Here is a 12,421-nt window from a genome sequence, read left to right as displayed (position 1 = left end):
ATCCATATTTTTGGACAGCTTCGTCTGTAATCAAAAATACATATTACATAATCTAAAAAAAAGTATGTATATATATATATATATATATATATATATATATATATATATATATCCTAAATTCAGCATTTATTACATAAATCGTCCAAATAATATTATATATATAATGTTATTTGAACGATTTGTGTAATAAATGCTGAATTATACAAATGATGGATTTATTATTTTATTCGATAGCTATATGTATATATATAATTTACGTTGAAGAGATCTTGTGTAATACAGGAATGTGATTACCGTCTGATGTTCCTTGATTTCGCACTTTCTATGATGTTTCACAGATGTCGACTGTTCATACAATTCCTAACTTGCGGTCCTTTATCCACATTCACCAAAATTTAACAAAAAAATATAAATAAATTATTTATTTAATTAATAAATAAGTTATTTAATTTCTTTTAATATGTAATTGTTTTTTTAGTATAATGATTTATTTTATTACTTGCAATAATAGTAAGGAGGAGTAAAGAGGAATTGAATTTTTTACCATGCAAATTAAACTGAAGACTCATTATAATACTGAAATCCTAAATTTAACTTAATATTGGTTTTTTTTTCAATTCGATTTACTGTCAATACCGACATCTATAGACAATATTGAGCTCCTAAGAGAATGCATCTACCACACATAATGGAAAATGCAACACTCTGAAATGAAATATTATATAAATGTATTTTTAAATATCGAAGCAATTATTACAATCATTTTATATCAAATAAACAAATTTATTACTTTAACAAAATTTATTATTTTAACAAAATTTGCAAAAATAAAACCGTTTTTTTTACTAGTACATTTTTAAACAATTTTAGACTTGAATTGTGAAAATTGTAAAAATTATTCAAATTTGTAACGTACAGGTAATTTAATGACTCATAGAAAAATAAAAATATGACTAACCTTTATCAGTGATGATTAATTAATAGCGTATTAAGGGGATCTTCAAAGCCTTTAGATGGCAGCAGTCATCATGAAATATTATCGATAAAGTTAAGATTGCAAAAGTTTGATAAAAAAATAAAAATAAAGAGCTGGTACAAGAATAATATATATATATTGTATATTTAAATTTTAAATTTTATTTCTAGTTAATATACTAGAAGGCAAATTATCATCTCAGGATACCAAATGTTGTAGAGACGCTCCTGTAATCGATGCAAACCTGTTTTTCCTGTTGTCGAGTCACTAGTTGGCAAAATATCAAAGTGTATTACATTAAAACAATAGAGTTACGTCATAAAAGTTATCATTGCTCGCGTTCAACACAACAAATCGCTTACAATTAATAGCAATCGAACATAATTAGCTCTTACTTTCAGAACCAATATAAGTCGAGTTGACAAGACAACTCAGTTGTTCTGTTGAACGTGGACATTGCTATTTTAATAATGGTACGTAGATATGTATATTATTATGATATCTATGTGTACATCCACACTTCTACAATAATTGCACGAATGTGTGTGTGTGTGTGTGTGTATACAAATATGCGCGCGCATACTCTTTTTAAAGATTTATACTTTACGTCTAAAATATTGTATACTATATGTTTTATTGCATTTCATAGGTTATTTTTATAATTTGATAAGAGTTTTTTTACTTTAAAAATTCTTTCATGTTACATAAACTTTATATTTTGAAAGGTATCAATTATCATATATTGTTCTTGAGTGATTAAACCTTCAAGAAAAAAATTATTGAAAGATGCGAGAAGATATATATTTTTTCACGAGAATTATTACTAATCCTAATTAATTGCAACATTTCACGCAATTTGAAAAATAATTGAATATCTTGCATTCAACAGATTAGCTTTAAATCTATTTTGCTTACAAAGCTTTACAAACAAAAAAATGTCAAAATAAGATTAGATTAGTGACGGAAGTTGAAAATTCAGTAATGTTTAAGCAAACAGATATTTCGTTTTTTCTCACAACAGTCTTTCATCTCCACGCGGAAAGATAGCGACATAAAAGAAATCCACAAATCTCTCTGCGCGTGCCGTCACACGTTGCAAGTGCGCATGTGCGTTCAGACGGCGGCAGTCCAGCATCTACCGGCCACGTCATTAGACGGTCGTTTAGCGCGAGAAAAGTTTACGTGTCGATCGCGTTTAAAATTCTGCGAATTTTAACGTGGCGCTCGCAATCGCCATCGATTGTAAGTTGCGATCGTAACGTATGAATCTGTGTAAAAATTGTTGACTGATAGTCGATGGGTTCGGGTTCGATTTTGTTTGACACTTTACACATAATTTTTAAGAGATAGTGAAGATTTTAAGAAGCTAAATAAAGAAGATTTAGATGCTTAGAAATTAGGAAGATCAAACTTGAAAAAAATTTAAAAAAAAGATCTATAAGCATCGTTGATAATTATTTGAAATCGCAGTATTGTTGAAAATTGCACTTTGGATAAAAAAATTCAATAAAAAACAAGAAAAGTTTGTTTTAAACGATATTCACATGGGCATGTCACTATTTGCTTGTTGCGTCCGTCAGGTGAGTTGGTGTTTATTTTTGCGTTATGATTAGTAGGAATATATAAAAGGATTAGAAAAGGACTGATTAACTTTATTTTTTGTAAATTTCTTAATTTTAATATCAGAACACATTAACACTAAATCACCAATCATGGTTTGCTGCGTGTTCTCGTATTAAAATTAAAAAATTTACAAAAAGTGTCGATTAGTCCAATTGTAATTGTAAAAATCATACAGTTGCTTATCTGTTTGCTTTATACAATTAAACTTGACTATAAGCGAGGAGATTGTATAATTTTAATCGTGCAGTCAGATCAACGGCGCATTTGTTAATTGTGCAAAATCAACAGTCCTTTGTTTAATATTTGTTCTTTTTCTTATAATTACTTTAATGTTGTACTTAATATTAACGCATGGAAATTACACAGGTAGAAATCTTTTTTATATATAATATTTATAATATTATTGTTTTTTTACTGTTTATTATTTATATATATTATACGAAATTTTGTATAACATTTGTTGATGAACTAAAACGCAAAAAATAGCTGAGCGGTTTTATGTATAAATAATATTACAGTTTATTTCCTTTTATTTTTGCCTTTTGTTATTTGTGAATGCGTAATTTTTTAATATATTTTGAATTTACTGTATGCATAATTTTGTTTTGTTTCATAAGTCTCTTTGGGCAAATTAATATTTTATTATTTATCTATGACAAGTAATAGTTTTATAAAAATTAAAAGAATTTAATTAATTTGATAAATTTGTTTAACACTAAATCGATATTCGAAACTATTGATATTAATGCAAGTATGAAATTTTTTTTCTCATTTTTATATATATATTTTTTAAATTAAATAAATAATTTTATTAGAAAATTTTATATATTTGTACATAATTATGAAATGAATTAAGCGGGAAAAATATGGGAAGTGAAAAATTTTAAATAACGGATCAATGCATTATTCGTTCTTTTTTTCTACAAGAATACAAAGGTTAGAGCGAAATAATAAACAACATCGACAATTGTTTCACAATACGAGATAGTCTGAATTTCTTTCGCTCGCCCCTATCGTTCAAGTGGCAGAATCGATAAACAGAAAAATGGAAGCAAATCGCAGGACCGCCGTAGTTGCTAAACAAGTGCGTGCATTTTTTTATATGTATACATGTGCGTTCGCGTACATACGTATTCGTACGTGTATGCGCGCCCACGAAGAGAGTGAACGTCAAGCCGCTCGCTAGGATGAACAGATACATTTTACGCTACTTAACGGATTTTATGCTGAAGTGTCAAAGGGTCCGGCGTCCTTGCTGTAATCAGCGGGGGGTTGTATTAATAGAACGACGTTTTGCTGTTTTGCAAAATTTTTCTTACAATCGATTTCGTAGCCCTTGGCTTCGACGTCGATCACGTCGAACTGTAACGCGCGAAATTATTCACCGTTAAAAAAACCAATCACTTACTTACATTTTTGTAGCAAAAAGCTTTCAAATATATCATTGCTTTCTTCACACTTTTTATTTAAAAAAAAAAAAAAACAACAGAACATTTAAAAAATATAATAATATACAAATATTTTAAGAAAATCTTTTCAAACATATACTTAGTCTTTATACTGAAAATTAAGATTTCTATCCAATATTGAGTCCTTTAGTTGTCCTATATCCTATATCCCATACAGTACATAAGTTTCATTTATAATGCCATCAGTGAATATTTTCGTGCAAGAGTCAAGTCACAAAGGTATTACCTGTTTGCAGAATCGAGCGGAAGAAGCGCGTCAACAGATGCTAACGAAGGACCCGCCAGAATTATCGTGGGAGAACACTCTGGGCTCACCCCATGGCGTGCCCTTCGACGACGATACGAAGGAGTTGCTGAAAAAGTGTCTCAATGTATCTGTGCCACCACCGACCAGTGTGACGGAATTAATTAAGCGAAGCGATGCATTCCCTGTGAAGTTTCCAATTAGCACTATGAGATGCGCCTCTCTGAGGGACAGGGGAATCAGCTCGGATACTATTGAGGTTTGTGTAAATGTAGCAAATTATTTGATCGAGCGTATATCGATGTACGAGTTAGAGTGGTAGACACTTGATTAAATATTGATTAAAGGGATGTTGTTTGAAAATTCGATAGATAACGTTATTTAGTTGTTTATTTTTTTCAAAATCATTTTGTGTATTTCTCTTACAATCTCGTAAATTTAAATCTGATTGTGAGCTTTTTTCCTAATTTTTTATGACGTTCAATGATTTTGATTAATTTCAATGCAAATTAGATATCTTTTGATTTCGTTTCTCTCATTCAGTTAAATGCAAACTCAACATATCCGCTGATACACGAGGCGATGTTGCCCTTGATTGCTGCATGGTTGAAACACAAGCGGTTGTACGGTAGCGCTGTCGAGAAAGCCTTGTACAAAGACATGAATCTCATCCAATTCATTCATCGTCTGCTGGAGAAGAGGGCTGTTTACTTTTACGGTCCCAATGATCGATGGAAATTAATCGACAACAAGACCGGCGTCGACGGTTGGGAGACTGTTGGTACTAGCAATGAGAAGGAACCATTGGTAAGTACGTGAATTTTTTTTAAATCAAGTGTGTGTGAACACTATAAAGTAATTACATTATATAATATTTAAATTATTTTATTAACGATAAATAACAAAAAAATAAATATATATATATATATATATATATATATATATATATATATATATATATATTAATATAAATAGAAACGAACACACACAAGTAAGAGCCACGCGCAACGATGATTGATGCAAATAAATTACTTGTAAAATTAATTCAAATATTTAATGTCTTAGAGGTTCCTTGTTTTGTACTGAAGATAGTCCATCACGATATATTTGAATTAATTTTACGAATTTATTTGCGTCAATCATCCTTGCGCGTAACTCTTACTTGTCCGTTTCTATTTATATTAATATATTTCATACATAATAGAAGTTTTATTTTATTTATTGTAAAGATATATTATTCCCATCTCTAGGTAGTAGGTAGAAAATAAACATATCACAGAATTTTTATATGTATGTTAAAATCGGTTAAAATATATATTTAAGTATATTTATATATTTTAAAATTTCTACAACTACGCAAATTATATTATAAAATAAGTACTAAAAAGTATATTAGAAAAAATGTAATTACAATTTCTTTCCATTTTAACCGCTGAAATAACTAAATATAATTAAAACAAAACTCTTAAAATGCTTTTCTTAGTTTTGTTTATGTAAAAAATAATATTTTAAATAAAAATTCTCATCTCTCTATCTTTATTTTACACTTTATTACAGGCTTATTAAATTTCCTTTTTAGATCGATATAACGTACATATGTTTACCGATATTGAAAGTTTATAAGATATTAAAAAATACAATGTAAGGGTTCCTTAATATAATACATCTATCATCTTTTATTCTTTTGATATTGCGATTGCGACAGTTCCTCACTTTTATAATCGTCTTTACAATTTAACAAATAGGTCCTAACAAAATGCTTGAGCTATGACGAGATAAAATTATCGGCGATGATGGTGGTATCATCTCACACGGAGTTCATAAACGACGGCTCGCGAAAGAATAGAGGCATCGTGAGCAGTGACCCAGACGCAGTCCAACCTCGTGGGGTTATTATGGGTGTCGTAGGCACAAGGTTTTATGTATTTATTTAATCCCGCCTTCTGCAGGAATATTTTTATACGTGCAAACCACTGTGACGTTCCTGTCGTGTCTGCAGATTCCTTCTATTTTTATCTCCTTCGCGCGTGCGATTATTTACACATGTAATTTTTTCGTAATGATTATTGAAATCGCCACGTAACGATTGTTGGAAATATCGATAATTCTCAACGAGATATTTTTATCTTTTTTATTTTTCTGTATACACATACAGGTATTATCTTCTGTAAAATTTCTACAAAAAATTTCCTTCCTTAAGTCAAAAATTTATTACAATATTTTGTTAATAAATTTGTAATTGCATCATTTTGTCTATCATATAGATTCGGAAAACCACGACTTATGGAGTGTCAGGATATTCTCATCACGACAGTGCAAAACAATATGGATAACGGGTAAACAACGATTTTCCGCAATAATTTTATTACATTAAGATAAATTTTAGCACCACTTATTTGAAGATAAATTTATTTGCATTATAATATTAGATAATGTCAAATATCTTGATGTATTTTACTTTATCCTTGCTATTAATTGTAATAAAGATATAAAATGCAGCATTTTTTTCTCAAAATCTTTAACACATTATGTTAACTCAAAGCTCGACAAATAATAGTTAAAGTTAATACAGCGTTATAATATACAGTTGCTTTGTACGTGTACTTGTAAAGTTTTCTTTTTCCTTACGTCATACATACAAATGAAATTCTTGTAAAAGAATCAATTTATATGAAATAGGTATGGACCTGGGATAGATGGCACGTCGGAAGAAAAACGCGGGATGCGCGTTTTGTGGGCGAAGCTTTACGGGGTGGATTATCATCCGGTCTATGAGGAAACTGTGAAACGTGTTAAATCGAAAGACAATAGACGTTACTTGTCGTTAACCAGTCAAACTATCTTTGACATTGAGAATTACATGAAGCGAACCCTGCTTTCCGTAGAAATAATATTGCTCGAAGCGAACACTCGCGCTGAAAAGCAAAACACGACCGCTTTCTTGCACGTGGTCGGTTTTGGCCTCGGTTAGTGCAATAATAATCTTGTCATTACAACGATTATATTTAAGCTTGAATTTTATATATTAATTATTCATTGAAGCCGTTTTGTATCTTTCTCTTTGATTATCTCTAATTGAATGACGATTTGTAGGTGTCTGGAAAATAATTCAGGATCAAGAGTTGTATTTCTTGAAAACGTTCGAGATCGCCATTAAAAAGATGAACAAGAAGCTTAAACATGTTTCAGACGTCATGTTCTCTTACTTTCGGCAGCAGAAGTGCGGCGATGCAGGAAACGGCGATTATCTGGGCAGTTAGTAAATAATATAAATATATCTAGTAATTAAAAAGAAATATTTACAAACATTTTTTCTTCTTTTAATAACGAAATTTGCAGATATAAAAATTCATTTTGCCATGAGAGAACCACACAGCAGACTATTTCGATCTGCCGATGCGAATAAACTACTCATTGTCACTTATGCCTGGGATGGAAACGCATTACCAGGTAATCAACCATTCTGAGTATTTTATTTAATTTTTTGTTTTATTATTATTTATTGTTAATTTGAAATTAATTTAAACGCTGTATTTTATAAGTTATATATAATGTATATAATATATATATATTATATCGGCGAGAAAAATTGATGGAAAATATTTTTTGCAAGACACTTGTATCCTTTTTCTTTCAGGAAACGAATTCTGGAATGGTTATCTAGAATCCAGTGGCGATCCAGCAGCAGCGTGCAGCAGCCAAATAACCGAGTTGCATAATTCCAGAATCAATCCACGCGCGTGCGGCGCCAGCTTGCACGTCGCATCCGCGGAGCACGGAATTCTGCACATATCGGATTACGCAAAGCTTCACCTTACTTAGGTAATAACTGATATGTGCCTCTTTATCGACAGTCTTTTTTGCTGGACAAAATTCAATTACACAATCACAATAATCACGTGTGTGAAATGATAAAAAATGTTGCAGCTGTCCACACCTTTACGTAATCGAAAAATTACGAAAAAACATTATTCCTTCTTTATCTTTTACTTTCTTAATAAAATCAATGTATAATAAGTTATATATATAGATATATATATTGCATGTATCTATCGGAGAATATTTTATATCGAAAAAATTGAATTATTGACAACAAACAATTAGGAGTTTATTAAATGATGTAGCCTTTCTTCTCCTACTCCTTACCTCTTCATGTAATAGACACAATCTTTTTATTAGAATGAAAAGAAAGTTAGAAAATTGCCGATAAATTGATAACAAATTCATTCATATAAGAAAAATCTTTACATCAATGAAATGCGTTTTATTCAAACTCAGCATATCTTCTAAAGAAAAATAATAAAATAATAAACACAATATATGTGATGATATTTTCGGCACTCACATAAATTTAAAAAAAGACTCATTATCAAATATATGTATTTTGCATAATTGAGGCAGATTGAGTTTTTTATATTTTAAGTTTCACAATATTTTTTTTTTTTTTTTTTTTTTTGAGGTAAAAATGATATTTTACAAATTTAAAATTAATAATATCATCGTTGAAATCTGCCTCGTATAGCCTCGAAAGCACTTCACTCCAAAGCACACCATTTTCTCGATACATTCGTCTAAACTTTAGGAAAGGGCCAGCCCGGCGAACAACGGCGGGCAACAACGAAGACCGTCTCGATCACCGCGCAGCCAGCGTAGCCGCAGTGCGGATGTAGACTGCTTAAAGAAATACACGGAACGTCGCGTGGAGGATCGCCGGCATACGGAGATTACCGACACCAGTAAACTGGACCCGTCGAGATGGATGCCGTTGCCGAGATACGTGCCGCGGGGACAACAATCGCCAGGGGCCATCAAGAGACCGTCGAGGGACGAGCGGCAGGAGAGCATCGACGAGACGATTGAGAATCGATCTTCCAGGATGGAGTCCGAGATTGTCGGTCGAACTCAACCCGCCGTCAGAAGTTATAGCACTGACGTGACCGCCGCGAGGGGAGTGGAGAAAAGCATCGTCGAGCAGCGAAGGCATACAGACTGCAGCGATCCACGAGCCATCGCCACGAGGTTGACCGCGCACATTTTCCACGTCCGAAAGCGAGAAATGCCATGATCGAGATTGTAGTTGAGATTCGTAGACGCGATTGATAGTCGTTACGAAGCCTCCAACGGGTAATAGCGTCTAGTTTCGGTCAGATGTTGTTGCTCTTTCGTGTTCGTCTTTTTCCTGTCTGTACGATTTTGTGTGCGCGATTTTTGGATCTAACTTGTCGATGTTGTTGACGGAAATTCACGTTGGTCGAACTATGAAACGGTACAACGTGAAAACATAATGGTGCCTGGTTTATTCTATCGAACCGGAACTAGTCGCTAATATTTTTTCACGTTGTGACGCTCCTCGTATATTTGTGATTCGCCGCGATTTTGAAAAGATTTAAAAGATTAAAAGTAATTAATTAATAATGATTTTCTGTTATACAGAATACTCAAATTGTTCAATGTCTCAATGTTTAATTGTCCTTCCTTCTTTCCTGTTTTTTCATGGAATAATTATTTCCATGGAATTATTTGGAAGGCAGTTTTGTGATTAAAATATCCCTACAAACGTGCATGAATATTAGTATTGATTATGATTCTATGATGATGTCTTTTCTCGCAAATTCTAATTTAATAATTAATTATAACTGAACGTTCTTTATATAAATAATCTATTGCAGCCAAAAAAATGGCGATTGTTAATTATAAATTTACTAGCCTTTATCTGTCAAGATTTTTGTTTATATGTGTATTTGTGTACATATGCAGATAAAATAACAAATACTTGTGATTTTGAAGCAAACATTCCTCGAACGACCTCGAATATTCAATATTCTTCTTTTTTAGGTGGATACCACAAGTTAACGGTGGAAAGTTTCGCCGAGAGTCGTCTCCTCTTGCAAGAAATGATTGTGAGATTACACAGAGCGCGGCTACCCGGTGGATAACTTTCGCCAAAAGTCCATCACCCAGTCCTATACCAAAAATAAACCCCGAGAGAAGAGATTCCATAAGCGAGCATAGCAAAAAGGATGAAGAGCCGCGCAAGGATTCGGATGCCTCTAATTGCAAGTGGCAACCCTCTAGAAAGTTTTCGCCAGTGAAGAACGAGAAAGCTCATTTACAAAGACAAGGTACGCGATGCACTTAATGACCTTAACACAAGTCTCTCGATTCATGCTGCGATATTTAATTGTAGACGAGTTGGATGTTGGTAGAGATCGCTCTTCAAGTTGTATCGATACTAACGAGCGAGCGAACAAACTCAGTCAACGTATGCGAGATTTGTACGATTTCAAGACGGAGAACGAGTGGCCGAAGAGGGCTGGAAGCTCTCGAGAGAACACTTGGATCAGTAAGAGTAGCAGCGAGGAGGAAAAGGGCAATTATCGGCCGATTCGCAGAAATAGTCAAGATTTGGAATTCAACGATAGAATCGACATATTCAAGGTACACGAATTAAGATATAAAAATGATGTACGGTTTCAAGAATTAACACCTTGCTTTTACTCTGTACTCTTTTTAGACGAAGGTTGAGCCCGAGGAGGACAGACAAAGACCAAAGCGCAATACCCACGACACCAGCGAGGTGTTCATGGACGACGAGGACGAACGTTTACGAAGGTTCAACGACAAGCTGCGATACAGCGAGGATCGCAGCACGCGAGCTCGTGGTCGCGAACGGCGCACATACTCCGACGATTACGACGAGAAGACTCGACGTGCGTCCCGGCAACCGGAATCGCCGAAAACGATCAGACGAGATCGACTAGAAGCACCGACGAGATCGTTAGCGAACAATGAGAACAAGCGAAATTCAGACGTGAGTGCGAGATCACATGACTCGCGAGTCAGCTACGTAGAGGTGGACTTCACAAAGAGGGATTCGCGTACCAGCGACGCCAGTTACGCCAGCGTGAACCTAGGAAAGCGAGGCAGCGTCGAGTGCAAAAACACGCAGAAGATTTATGAGATGCCGCCGAGGAGAGCCTTCAGCCAGAGCGACGAACGACCGTCTACCCCGGTGCCGCCGATCGAGTTTAACGACGAGCGATACGTCCCCAAGAAGCTGTCGTCAGAATCTTCGGAGAGAGACAGTACTAGATACAAAGTATACCTGACGTAGGGAACGCCTGCGAGAGCGGGTGTCTTGAGAGACGAACGCCGCTTTCGCAGAGTTTTAGATTAAAGTTTATAGACGATCAAGTGTCGAATTATAATTATTACATAACTCTCGATGTAGATGGGAAAACAAGTGTGCGACGAGAAGGATTTTTCAACAAAATTCGTAAGTGTAAATACGTATGTATTGTACAAAAAATTCCTTGCGCGATAATATTCCAATATCAATTCCCTTATGTTGAGCAATATCCGTCATTTTTGTGTGTATAAAGGTGAGAAAAGATGAGAATATTTATGAAAGTGAATATAAATATAAAATATAAGCAATTATTTCAAAATATGCAATGCAGTCCGTTGTCTGTGGATAACTGTTAAACGTTCAATTGTCGTTTACTGTGTTCACCGTACAATAATACGATATGTAAACGAATGGATGTATGAAACTCGATATATTCTGTTACAGAGCTCTACAATAATATAGCACCTACGATCGGAGACGCGGAAGCCTGATAAAAATATATTTGTAACAAATTTACAACGGTTTACTACGTAACCAGAAATTTCCTATTCGTGTTTTTCATGTTACTGTTCAAAGCGTAACTGCGATATAATAATTAATACAAATGGTGTAACGGAAAATATGCATAATAAAATATTCTTTGAGAAATAGGTCCCTCTCGTCATCGTTCTTGACACAAGATGTTTTATGAAATTATCTCATTGTTAGCCTTTTAATCAATTTTTTCAGCAAATAATTTTTTAAATAGAATACTTTATTAAATATCTATTGATATTACAGTTCTCAATAATTAAAATATTGAAGAAATTGTAAACATTTTACAGACTACAGTTCAACAGAACAGGACAACCATTCAGCAAGATATTAATATTTTTTTATAAAAAAAAATAGTCTTTTTATAACAAGACGGAATTTTTATTAAATATCAATACAGAGTTATGTATAGGTAACATAAAAATGTTTAGTGTGCGAATTGAAAA

General features: G+C 33.3%; 2 protein-coding genes across 5 annotated transcripts in view; both read left to right on the top strand.

Annotated features, from left to right (window-relative positions):
• The window catches only part of LOC140662863 (uncharacterized), a 61,324-nt gene extending 52,296 nt beyond the window's left edge, over positions 1-9,028 (top strand). The window contains exons 1-10 of one of the 4 annotated variants that reach the window (XM_072886538.1): positions 2,028-2,556; positions 4,305-4,571; positions 4,856-5,119; positions 6,058-6,230; positions 6,577-6,648; positions 6,992-7,278; positions 7,406-7,567; positions 7,652-7,762; positions 7,950-8,134; positions 8,895-9,028. In XM_072886538.1, coding sequence (XP_072742639.1) covers positions 2,521-2,556; positions 4,305-4,571; positions 4,856-5,119; positions 6,058-6,230; positions 6,577-6,648; positions 6,992-7,278; positions 7,406-7,567; positions 7,652-7,762; positions 7,950-8,134 — 1,557 coding nt within the window. In that variant the 5' untranslated portion in view covers positions 2,028-2,520 and the 3' untranslated portion in view covers positions 8,895-9,028. The other 3 variants (XM_072886541.1, XM_072886539.1, XM_072886540.1) reach the window with 3 other exon arrangements.
• LOC140663187 (uncharacterized) lies at positions 8,565-12,401 on the top strand. The gene is made up of 5 exons (XM_072887172.1): positions 8,565-8,573; positions 8,895-9,331; positions 10,148-10,434; positions 10,500-10,750; positions 10,827-12,401. Exons 1-5 carry the CDS (start codon positions 8,565-8,567, stop codon positions 11,424-11,426), a joined length of 1,584 nt encoding a protein of 527 aa, XP_072743273.1. The 3' UTR covers positions 11,427-12,401.
• The last annotated feature ends 20 nt before the right edge of the window (positions 12,402-12,421 follow it).

This window comes from Anoplolepis gracilipes, chromosome 2, assembly GCF_047496725.1.
Source record: "Anoplolepis gracilipes chromosome 2, ASM4749672v1, whole genome shotgun sequence".
In the NCBI taxonomy this organism is placed as follows: domain Eukaryota; kingdom Metazoa; phylum Arthropoda; class Insecta; order Hymenoptera; family Formicidae; genus Anoplolepis; species Anoplolepis gracilipes.
This window is presented reverse-complemented; position numbering and strand designations above follow the sequence as displayed.